This window comes from Pangasianodon hypophthalmus, chromosome 8 (assembly GCF_027358585.1).
Source record: "Pangasianodon hypophthalmus isolate fPanHyp1 chromosome 8, fPanHyp1.pri, whole genome shotgun sequence".
Classification (NCBI taxonomy): domain Eukaryota; kingdom Metazoa; phylum Chordata; class Actinopteri; order Siluriformes; family Pangasiidae; genus Pangasianodon; species Pangasianodon hypophthalmus.
Genome location: NC_069717.1, coordinates 22,585,430 through 22,598,342, shown reverse-complemented (window position 1 = coordinate 22,598,342; position 12,913 = coordinate 22,585,430). Strand labels below are relative to the sequence as shown.

Genomic DNA, 12,913 nt, shown 5'->3' with positions numbered 1-12,913 from the left:
CATTTCAAGGTGGTTTTGTTTTGCTCTGCCACTTCACGTTACCACTTTTGACTAGCACCACGGATTCCAAACAGATATTTCTTTTTCATTTCATAACCATAAATAAAAATAATAATAATAATATAATAATAATATTGTCAGTTTGCTAATCTACAGAGCCCCAAAGGGGACTTGGTGATGGGAAAAAAAATGAGATGGGAGGAAAATTTCTATTCTGATGTTTTTGCGTTCTCCCAAGAAACTTTTACGTTCTTTCGCAATTTTTTTGTATTCTCTCGTAAAACCAAATATCGAACGCAGAAGTTTTGCAAGCAAATGCAAAGTTTCTCGGAGGAACCCAAAAGCATTAAAAAATTTTCCTCTCATCTCATTTTTTTTTTCAACACCAAGTCCCGTTAGGAGCTCTGTACTAATCAGACCAGAGTGGGTAAACAAAATGAAAAGTCTGTGAAAACTCTTCCCAATCTGACCTAATGTCTTTAGCCCTATAGCTAATCTCTGGTCCGATGAGCTGCCTTCAGCTAAATACTGGAGTCACTGAACTATGGACAATTTTTATTATTATTATTATTTTTTTTAAATACAGCTCTGCTAAACTAATTTGTTTAAGTCCTTGGTTTGGTCTGCTAGAGGAAACACTTTTAACCGTGGCTTCAATTGATTAAATTTCCAAGAAATGCTAAAGCTGAGAACATTGTCAAGTAAATCTGAGGACTATGGCTGATAAAGAAAATCTGGCAGAAACTTCTGTTTATCTAATCTAGTGTAGACATTTAGTTGTGGTTGGCCTAGTAGTCAGTTATTACTGAAAATTTGTTCTTATGATGGTACAATAAATAATAATAATGCTATTTTTCTGCAAAACAATAAATAAAATAATTTTACAGAAAGTAAAATTAAGTTCATCAGTAGGTCTCTGTTGTTCTTATTCTTGTATGCATGACAGTTTACTGTTAAGTTGATTAAAAAAAAGACAATGAAAACCTCACATTCCTGCAAACACTGGCACATTGCCGCTAAAACAACAGGCCTGATAAAAGCGCGAGCTCAGTGTGCACGTGGAGCGATAGGTGGCGATAAATTCACTGTTGACTTCTGAACGTCACCGCGTTGAGGCACGAAGAAGAAATTCTACTTCCGCTCCCAGCTTAGCGAGAGGAAAAAAAATATAAGTGTTCGTGACTGATGTCAGATCAGCTGCAACGAAATACGTGTTGCGGCTAGCCTCGATTCCTAGAAGCAGAGCTGATCCTGGAACAGCACCAGTGCAGAACATATCTTTTTCACCTTGACTTCAGCTATGGCGACGGCTACATCGTTTATTCAGAGATTAAGGAACTTTTTGGCGGGGGTAAGTGGTTTAGCCAGGTTAATCTCATTTTGTACTGACATACACTGATATTCAGAAACGTCTATAATTTCTAAAACAGAGCACAATTTCTGCTAGATATACCATAACCCACTAAGTTCATTAGCACCGTGCTAGTGCTACACATAGGTTTCATTGTGTTATTATTGCTAATATACTACTAATAGTACCTGTGAGTGTCCAGGTCTTTAGAAATGGATGCAAAAGGTGGGACAAGAGCACACTCAGTGGGTGTCACTGCCTAAATATGTATAGGACAAGGTTATATATGAAGAACATAGGGTGACCAGATCAGTGTTGTTCAGAGTTTGCAGGACAGTGTGGGACATCCAGATAAAAGCTGAGTTCTGGCCCAGTTCTGGCCCTGATCTGGCCCACTTCTGGCCTACTTCTGGCCCACATTTAGCATACACCCCAGGTAGCAACCTGATGTTTGGTAGCTATGTTGTCCCCATACAGCATTGGCAAAGGAGCACTTTTAATAACAACCCTGCCAAAGATGTCCGAACACTGATTCAGCATGGGGAAATGAGCATTTTTCATATCCATTGTGGTTTTGAAGGTGGTTAAAAAGTCCAACTTGGTCCCAACTAGCAAAACTACACTGGGCAAGCATTGGCATCCACCTTTGGCCGAGTGGAATGTCTAACGATGCCCTAACATCCGTTTGCAGCCCGAGACCTTTCATCTGACCAAAAAACTACATGGAATGGCAGCATGCAGCTAAATGATTGTTTTAACTGCCACAAAGCAATGATTCTGATTTTTTTATTTATATTATTATTATTACTATTATTATTATTTGCATCCAGACACCACTTTAAAATAAATTTCACCCACCCCTCAGCACAGATTTATTTTATAAACATGATCCAAGTATTTTAAAATTATTCAAATGTGCACTGTGTGCTCATTATTATTCAGATGTACACAGTAATATTCTGACTATTTATCAGAGCCACAGATTTTTTTTTTAATTCCTGGACTTGCCATCAGCAGAACACCTTAGGTTTGTGCTTATGTTTGCGTTAGTAAGCAGTCAAACAGGGTAATAAGAAAAAAATCAACAATAAATGTAATAACTTTGATAATAGTGGGCCACAATTTCCTATAACAAAAAATAAATACATAAATAGATAAAAATTACAGTTCCCTGAAGGTCCCTGAACCCCACTTCGAGAACCACTTCCTTGAAAGACAGCACATGCAGCGCATTTGTTTCTAATCTGCTGTAACAGATCATTGTGTCACCAGTGTTCAGTTGTGGGGAGCGTCTCATGAAATGCAGGCTGCGGGTCACCCTTGCAGAATATCTGATTTATTCCTGGGTGGAAAGTGAATGGCTATGTAATAAATACATTACTGTCTTGGCTTCATAATTGTTAGTACTCAGATTTGCTCAAAATTCTTACAACACTACAGCGACTGTATGAATTGCAGAGGAGTAACAGACCTCTCAGTGATTTGAAGTCAGTGATGGGGGAATTGGGTAGGCAAAGCTTGCACCATGCCTCTAAATAATATGAATTGAGAACCTCTAATGCAAGCTTAATCACGTTTTTTTTTCTGACTGCTCTCTCCACAGCGGAATCTTCAGGCAAAGCTTCAGCTGCGTTACGAAGAAGTTGCGAAAAGGTCATTTAGGCTTTGCATGTTTGCATTTCACACCATTGCCATGTTTGCATTTCACACCAATGGCCTTTTTGAGTCTGGGACCAACCAAGTTTTAAATTCATCCCATCTCACCCCGCCTCAGATTTGTGTCAACCTCAGTTCTGTACTGACATCTAGTGACTGGAGTGTAACACAGCAACTGTTACTGCAGCTCAAGAACAGAATATAACCAAAGAAACAGTCCTTCAGTCTGGTTCTGTCATACACCGGTTCCCAACCCTGGACCTGGAGAACCCCCTGTCCTGTACATTTGAGTGTTTTCCCTGCTCTCAGCACACCTGATTCATCTAATCAGCGAATTAACATCCATTCCCGAGTTAATGCAGGTGTGTTAAAGCAGGGAAGACACTCAGATGTGCAGGACACATTTTTGAACAAAGCAAATTGACACTCATATTAGAGCGTCAGTACTTTTAGATCTTTTAGGTCACCTAATTATTATGATTTATTAAGCTTTATTATATCTCCACTGATGTGGGCTTTACTTGTTCTTATGCTTACTTAAACTGTGAAAATCATATTTTGAGGGGGAAAAAACATCTAAGTATAATAGTGCAAGTCAAACATGTTAAACGTAATCACAATGACAAAGTTCTAAAGCTCTGCAAGTTATTCATACAGGTTATAATGTACCTGTTACACATATTATTGTAGTTTAGTAATGTTTCACATTGTTTTGGCTGCAGGACTCAACAACCTCCAAAACTTCCTGTTGGTCCCAGCCATAAGTTTGCCAACAACTACTACCTTACCAGAGATGGAAGACGGGAATCTGCTCCACCGACTGTTATAATGTCTTCTCAGAAGGCCCTGGCAGCTGGCAGGTAAGCTAACCTGGTAGAAATGTACGTTCCAACACTAATAGTTTCATCGTAGTAATTGTGTACAAATATCACTATTAAATACATTTTTTCAGTGTAGGTTAATATTTACTAGTTATCATTACCTCTTGCACTATTGGGAGCTCTCACAGAAAAATTCCTGTTGCTCTACATAATACAATATCAATACTTCTGGTTTATATTTTTCAAAATTCCTTAATGTTGTGGATGATACACATGCAGCGATTTCAGGAGATATTCCATAATTATTTCCTTACTGTGCACAACCTGTCTCAGAAATGCGCTCAGGAACCATAACCATTCCTGTGGAACACATCACACCAATATCAGAAGCGGAGGCTTTAATTCATTACTGAGGGCCACAGAAACAAGAGTGTGTTCTAGTACTAAATGGTCTATTTATGAATTCGCTGGAGTAACTTAAATTTCCTTTGCTAATTTAGAAGTGTTAATGAATAGTTTGTCATTGGTGATCTAAATCATTATTTCACAGCTAGGCTATTCAGTTCAGGATGTTTTAGTAATCTAATTAGAGCTATATATGTGATAGTTGTCCTATCCTTTTGTATCTTCCTGGGCAGGTTGTTGAATATTCAAATATTTTAACCAAGTAATATTTGCATACGTGGTCTTTTCTAAGTACCCACTTTGAACGGTCAGGAAGAGCTTTTGTCTCTCATATGCATAAAGAAATTCAGGGGAAGGCTGTGCAAAGAATATCAAAATGTGTGCTAGCTCGCAATCTCTAACTGATCAATCTCAGGTCTAAATTAGTGCTATAGTATTACAGTAAATGATTGGTTTATTTTATGTGTTCACAGCGAAGCTCCGGGAAAGACCAAGCATCCGGTCCTGCCTGGCCCTCAGCCGAAAGAGCTCCCGTTGTCCACTGATCAGCCGTACCTCTGAACCGTCTCCCACAGTGTGATCATGAAATAATGTTCATAAATGTTTCTTTCCTTGAGTAACTCACATGTATATGCTAAATTATATACATAACTAAACTATGTGTATATACATCTGGAACAAGTTATTTTTTTGTTCTTTCGTTGTTTCTTGTCTTTATTTCATTTGTTCAGAATTAGAACCAACCAGCCAGCCATACATAGCCAGAGTGCACATTTGTGAATGGATTTTTAGCACAACATGATTCATGGCTTATCAGTTATATAATTCATGGCTTATCAGTTATATAATTTAAAGTTATACAATTATTCATCCTAAATCTCCACCATATTAAACCCAGATATTTGGGACGTACTTTAGATGCTCATTAAGCAAGGAACAAAACATGACATGTCATGCTGTTATAGGAAAATAATCAATGAGACCATGACCACCCAAAAGTTGACAATTTTCCAATAACAGCATATCCTGGAAATGATAATACCACAGCAATTTGCCAGGGATTGCAGTATTAATTTATTAATGAACTATCCCTCTCATCCACTTAGAATTACGTTTAATATTGTGAAACATCTGCAAAACAAGATTCCTGTTTCAATTACTTATAATATAGCAATATTAAACATTTGTTCCCTCACCAGCCTTTCCTTTTACATTCTCTTGAAGTTAATGAGACAACTCCTTCCAGAAGACTTTCCCATGTTGGAAAAGTTACAGCTTTTCCTCTGACTGTTACAAAACGCTGACACTGGAGACTCATTCCACAAGTGTTAAATAAATACCTCCTCACAGAAAGCTTTACCATATCAACAATTAAACACTTTTTAAATTGCTTTATTTGGTTATGACGTGTCCCCCATGCTAGTTCCTGTATAAGGATTTACTACAGATTTGATAACGTATTATTTAAAAAGAGAGCATTAATATAAACCTTGCAGCCTGAATGACTGTAAGAGCTGCTGTTATAGAAAATTAATCAAGACCTTGTGACCAATCAGAGTCGGGAATTCAACAGCACTGTGTTATAGCTAAAAATATAATGTTCTGGCAAAATTTATTTTTTTATCTTTATTTTTTGTTGATGTATGCTGAGTTGTCATTTGTTTTCACACATGCTGTAAAAATGACAGTGAAGAGATCATTTTAAAATTGTTCCATAAACGAATTATGTCAATTAATGTACCGGCAGTTAGGAGATACAATGAACACGGTAATAACAATGATGAGCATTGCTGAGGTTCTACTTGCTCTCACTTTGATTAGAAAGGAACCCTGACTTCATAATAATTACATATTACACTAATGTGTCTGCATGGTGTAACAAGTGTGCTTTTATTGGTAGGCCAAGCATTAGCTTAGTGGTTCTGTGTGGCTCATATTTCAAAAAGAAGCAGTTATTTGGTAGGTTCAGATTTGGTTCTACTTGTTTTGTAAAACTGACTACACCTATGGCTTTTAAAACAAACCCACATCCAGATGTTCAGTGTACTCCCACAATCAAGAGTTTAAGCTGAAGTAGCTGATATGTCCAGTATATCAATATATTGTGACTTATGAATTGATGAACGTGTCAAGTGTTTCCTATGTGGAGGCGTATGCAAAACAACACTTGCCTCCAGAATGCAAATTAGATTATGTTGTCACACAGTCAAACAGCTGCAAAGTAGGGGGAAAAACACATATATGCATAAATGACTTGACTTATATGTTGCATCAAGTTTCTTCGAAGTGTTAGGTCAATACATCTGGAAGGCAGAATATGCAAAATGACATTTGCCTCCAAAATGCAAAGTGGATTATGTAAAGTTGGTCCAAATCATCTTCCAGCGTCTGTCTAATTGCCTGCCATAACCACTGCTCTGTTCACAATATTGATGTACATTCATCACAAGGAGCAATGTTGCGTTGTGTGTTCTTAGGCTGCCTCTTGAATTTTGCTTTTCACTTTTTCACCAAACATGAATGCAAGGCAAGTGAGTTTCAGTTACCAGGGGACTATAAACTTGGGGGAATTTTTCATGTGCATTCAGCCAGTGACGTTGTGATTCCAAATTCTCCTATGGCACTAGAGTGCTACACGTGAGTACAAACGCTTTCTATGGTTTGTGTAGCAGTCTTCCAATTAGATACTTAGCAGTAAAAGCAATAGAAGCAGTAAAAATGGATGTGGTGTTTCTTGGAAAAAGAAAATGCCACCACGCGTTCTCACCACGCATTCAACCCTTCCGCAGGCAGCCATTTTCAATGACAGCTTATCAGATGTTCGAGGTGATGCGGTTTGCTGTGGAGCAGATTAATAACTCCACCACCATCCTGCCTAATATCACTCTTGGATATGAGATCTATGACTATTGCTTAAAAACGCGGAGTTTTCCTTCAATCCTCGATTTTATCTCAGACAAAGGACGAATAAATGTGTCAGCCAAGAAGAGCAAACATAATGTCATTGGTCTCGTGGGTGCATATGCAAGTTCACAATCTATGTCGGTTGCACCTTTATTTATGATGGACCTCATTCCAATGGTATGTATCAGTACAGAAATACATGTTCTGAGAAGAACGTACTGCATAAATGCATGTAAATATCTGAGCGTTTTTTTTTTTCTTTCAGATTAGCTATGCATCCTCCAGCTACGATCTAAGCAATAAGTGGGTATATCCAAGTTTTTTGAGGACTGTACCAACCAACCAAGATCTAATAATGGTCATAATTAAGCTCATTCAGCAATTTGGATGGAATTGGGTAGCTTTCATTAGCAGCGATGATGCATACAGTCGAAACGGCCTCGAATTATTTCGCAGTAACATCAAAGACACCAGCATCTGCTTGGCCTTTTTCTATGAACTTACATCAAAGTCCAATTATTCAGATATACTAAACAAGATAGACTCACTCAGCATCAATGTGATCATAGTCTTCACGCAGGAACTCCCTGCCCGAGAATTTGTCAAAACAGCCGTCAGAATCAATATTAGAGATAAAGTTTGGATAGCGGGTGATACATGGTCTATGGACGAATTACTTATCAGTTACCCAGGCATTGAGCAAATCGGGACTATCTTCGGTGTCACAGCAACAACTCTGAGTTTACCTGGATTTGACGACTTTGTCTACAAAACACGGCTTAGTGGTGAAAACGACGACTGTGTGAAATGTAAGGATGGAGAGAAGTGCAATCAAGTTTGCGAAAACTGCACAAGCCTGAACGCAGATGACATTATAAACCAAAACCCTACATACTCGTTCTCCATCCAGGCGGCTGTGTACGCCTTTGCCTCTGCACTCCATCAAGCGCTCAATTGCAGCATGGCAGGGTGTGATCCACCTCGAGACATCCCACCTTATGTGGTAAGTCACTGTGGAAGTGCTCACATAGAATTACCTTCTTAATTGATAAACCATGTTGAGTAATACAAAAATCATTTTTTAAATAAAATGTTATAATTACTTTGTTAAGAATATTACTCCATATATTTTAGATTTAATAATGTTTAACATTATTGAGTGTTTTTTTTTTTTTTGAATATTCTTATGTTAACTTTATATACAGTACATACACTATATGGCCAAACGTTTCTGGACACCTGACCATCACACCCACATGTGCTTTTTGAACATCTCATTCCATATTAAGACCCTCTTTGCTGTTATAATAACCTCCACTCTTCTGGGAAGGAACGTGGCTGTGGGGATTTGCTCATTCAGCCCCAAGAGCATTAGTGAGGTGAGGCACTGATGTCAGGCGAGAAGGCCTGGTGTGCAGTCAGCATTCCAGTTCATCCCAAGGGTGTTCAGTGGTTCCGGCAGGCCACTCAAGTTCTACACCAGCCTTGGCAAACCATGGCTTTATGGAACTCACTTTGTGCACAGGGTCATTGTCATGCTGGAACATGTTTGACTCTCTTAGTCCCAGTGAAGAGAAATTGTAAACCTACAGCATCCAGTGGTGTGTTTCCAAGTTTGTTGCAACACTTTGGGGAAGACCCACATATGGGTGTGGTGGTTAGGTGTCCACATACTTTTGGCCATATAGTGTATGTTCACCAAGTTCATTTTCTTAATTCAAGTAGGGAAAATAACCTAAACTGATTGGAATCAACTCTTTTGCCCTTTGTTTTTTTTTTCAAGCTTCTGAATTACCTGAGAAAGTTGAGCTTCACATTACAAAACCAGCAAATTGAATTTGATGAACGTGGAGATCCACCAGCCAGTCTTGCAGTCGCACTCTGGAGGCCAAACAAAAATCCACTTTTTGTAATGGCTGCTACATATGAATCACACCCAACTATTCAGTTTACCTTGAATAGACGCGCTAATCCGTGGTCTGAAAATGGCACAGTAAGTGATTTATTTATTTATAAGGTGCAGATGTGATTACAGGCAGTACAGTATTTTCCTGATGTGCATCAAAAGTTGAGTAAAAATTACCACAATCTTTCCCCCCAGGTGCCTTATTCTAATTGTTCTATTCAATGTGACACTGGTTTTAAAAGAGTGCAAACTTCAATACATAAGTGCTGTTTTCAGTGTGAGAAATGCAAGGCCCAGACATACATCAACACCACAGGTAAACTTTTTAGAAGTGTGTCTTTTTAAAAATCGTTGGTGCTGTTTAGATGTGCATCAAAAGCTTTTGCAAACGTTTAGTATTTTAGAATACTAATATTATTTACAAAAAAATTATACCACAGCACTATTGAATTCACAATTCTTGTTGGATACAAGGTATTCTATTTTCTATAACAAATGTATAGGCTATTAACACACTTGTTATAATAAAGGGATTAAACAATTGCGTTGTTATGTAACAGAGATGTATAATCATTCATATGAAAGCTTTCAGGACAGAGGACTTTGCCTTTTCTGGTTTCTTAGTAACATGACAAGATGCTTTTGTGTTATTAAATTAATTAAGAAAAACTCCTTGTGAGGAAACAACTATCTATAAGTCTTATAATGTAAGTTATAATAATAACTATAACCAGTTAAAAGTGCAACATTTCCAGTAATAAATGAAAAATTGCAATCAGTGGCAACTTGCTGTGGTATAAGAGGAATAAAATACTTTGGGATGTGCTGTAATTGGAAATATTCAATTTTTAGATTAGTAGTGGTAACTCTGCTTCATGTCTGGTAGCATTACACCTCCCTGTCATTGATGATTTTCCAACAACAGCATATCACTTTGTGTTTTATTTCTTAGTTATCAAAATGAACAGATTAAAATAATTATTAGTAATAATCTGTATCATTAATGATTATTATTATTATTAAATAACATTGCCTAAACCTACTTTGACTGAGAAAATGTATCTTTGTACTTTTGTTTCAGCGGATGCTTACACTTGTGCTCCATGTGAAGAGGGTTACTGGTCTGATGAAAAGAGCATAATCTGCAAAAAGCGCACTATTGTCTATCTTGAGCTCACGGACCCTCTGTGCATGCTATTCTTGGTATGCGCTGTGGCCTTCATTGTTGTCTCCATTGGACTGATAATCCTTTTTGGCATCAACTACAACACTCCGGTGGTAAAGTCTGCCGGTGGTAATATGTGCTTCCTTATGTTGTTTTGCTTGGTTCTGGCCAACATTGGGGTGTTCTTTTACTTTGGAGTGCCAGACCCAGTGAATTGTTCTTTAAGGAATGTCTTTTTCATATTTTTCTACACTATTTGCCTTTCTTGTATGGGTGTTCGATCCTTTCAAATTGTTTGTGTCTTCAAAATGGCTGCCCAGTTTCCAGATGTCTACCACTGGTGGATGAAGAACAATGGTCAGTGGCTTTGTATTATTGTCTACTCTTTCATACAGCTTGTTGCTTGTGGGATATGGCTTCTAACTGGAAGACCCAAACCCTACAACGACAGTATGTCTTTTAAAGATCAGACTATCTTGACATGTGATATGGGTTCAATGGTCACATCCACCTTAGCTTGGTCTTGTCTCTGGTTTCTTAGTATAGTCTGTTTCTGTTTCTCCTACATGGGCAAAGATCTACCAAAAAGCTACAATGAAGCAAAGTCCATTACGTTTAGCTTGCTTGTATTTTATCTGGGCTGGATTGCATATTTCACAGCATATATTGTGTTCAGAGGAGCGTACATACAGCTTCTAAATGCAGTAGCACAGCTGTCCAGTTCATATGGAATTATTTTTAGTTTCTATATGCCAAGGGCCTACATCATTATTTTCCAACCCCAAAAGAACACTCAGGCATACTTTCAGTCATCAATCCAGACATATACACAGACTATTAGCAGAATGTAGATTTATTTAATCACATAGGAGATGGATATATGTGCAAATACAGGTCCTCATCTATAGTGGCCAAATCCATACTCAAAATACTATGTAAAAAGGTTAAGATCTGAACAAGAACTAAACCGAACAATATACTGTAGTGTATTAAACCAAAGCTGTGGGTGTGGTAATGCACTAGATGAAACACCAGGTGGCAAAGTTACATTAAGGGCCTTAGGGTTATCACTACACTGATATAGATAGTGTCTAGAGTGGTGCATGAAACAGAGACAAGCCAGAAAGCGGACTGGGGACCAAGATTGAGATTAGAGTAAGAATGAAAAACAGGATCGGAGAGGGAGAAGCGACAGGGTCCATGGAACAGGGACAAGGCTGAGACACTGACTGGAATAAGACAGGGAAAGGACTAACAATGACACAAAAGAACAATGAGAGACACACAGCAACACTGAGACTTGGGGAAGAAATAGGACCAGTTACAATGGTGTGTAACCCAAGTGGCCCTTAAAAGTAGACCTAGCAGCATATTTCCTCCCCGTTACTGTTAGGTAAAACTGTGCTTCTAGCAAGGGAAACCCTTCTGTAAACCCTCTTCACAGTCTGTGTCTCAGTAGTCGTTCCCCAAGCAATGAAAGCTTCCCACTCCCAATGTTATGGCAATTGATAACCTGACCAGTGTATTTCAACATAAAATAATGATAATGTCAAAGATATGATGTATTACAAGCATAAATCACAACTGAGAGAGAAAAGTAGTGCTTGTTTATCGTCTTGAATTGTTCTCTCCTCACTTTTTTTTTAAATTGCATTTTCAATACAAAATATGATTTTATGATGTAAGATGTTATTATCTGTAACATATTTGGAGAGATACTGCTTTTATATAGACTTTATCTGGCTTTGTATTTGGCCATTTTGAAGATGTTTTGAAACATGCTTGTAATACTATACTTGAGTGTATCTCATTGTATTATGGAAAGTGGACATGTAATGATGCATGTAGTGGCTTAATCAAATTGACATATGTAAAGTGGACATGGACGTTGCTTCCATCCTTCCTAGTTGACTCGCACAGCAAATGTCTGTCACGAAAGTTTTCATGTAGCAAATGCAATGCCTCTCCTTTTAAACTGTACTTTCACATGGTGTTTACCAGCTCATTGTTTTGATTTCATCCTGAATTTAGCTTACGGAAAGAGCTTTTCTTAGGTGGATTTTCCATTAAATATACTTTTTTCTCAGAATAGCAGTTCAACACTGTGACCACTTCTTTTCTCCAACAATGTGAAATTACAACATGTTTATGAATAGATAACTTCACATATTATCAACATTTAATCATGGATAAAAAAATTCCTAGACAAAAATATCTTGAATAAAGTTCTAATATCTAATATTTCTTATTGTGAGATTTCTACCTTAAAATTGAAAAAAAAAAATCTATAAAGAGGTTTAATGCTTGTATACAGTGGTGGAAAGGGTACAAAACTTGAGTAACTGACGAGTAAATAATAGTAAGTAATAATTAACTTTAGTAAATGCGGTGATCCAATGAATTACTGAAGTAACAGTAATTAAAATTACTTATAATTATATATACCTTTTAAATGTCTACAACTAATCCAAAATGTTCTATATGTGAGGAATGCATTTTTTCAAATAATGGGCCTGATTTATCAAACTGGATACAAATGGATTTATCTGTAAATCTTTTATAGGAGCATTTACACAAGAAATTTGGCATTTACATTTACATCATTTAGCAGATGCTCTTATCTAGAGCGACTTACAGAAGTGTCATCTCAATTATATACATATACATATATATATATATCTCCTCATGCTAGCTCACTAGGTCAG

At 37.4% G+C, this 12,913-nt stretch overlaps 2 protein-coding genes across 2 annotated transcripts; both read left to right on the top strand.

Annotated features, from left to right (window-relative positions):
* The first annotated feature begins 1,148 nt into the window (after positions 1–1,148).
* Positions 1,149–4,929, top strand: ndufa7 (NADH:ubiquinone oxidoreductase subunit A7). The gene is made up of 4 exons (XM_026925116.3): positions 1,149–1,351; positions 2,955–3,004; positions 3,730–3,867; positions 4,707–4,929. The coding sequence occupies exons 1-4, from the start codon at positions 1,301–1,303 to the stop codon at positions 4,792–4,794; spliced, it is 327 nt and encodes a 108-aa protein (XP_026780917.1). The 5' UTR covers positions 1,149–1,300; the 3' UTR covers positions 4,795–4,929.
* Positions 4,930–5,065: 136 nt separating this feature from the next.
* Positions 5,066–12,332, top strand: LOC113533431 (taste receptor type 1 member 1-like). The gene is made up of 5 exons (XM_053236088.1): positions 5,066–7,314; positions 7,403–8,140; positions 8,921–9,130; positions 9,320–9,359; positions 10,125–12,332. The coding sequence occupies exons 1-5, from the start codon at positions 6,952–6,954 to the stop codon at positions 11,057–11,059; spliced, it is 2,286 nt and encodes a 761-aa protein (XP_053092063.1). The 5' UTR covers positions 5,066–6,951; the 3' UTR covers positions 11,060–12,332.
* Positions 12,333–12,913: the final 581 nt, after the last annotated feature.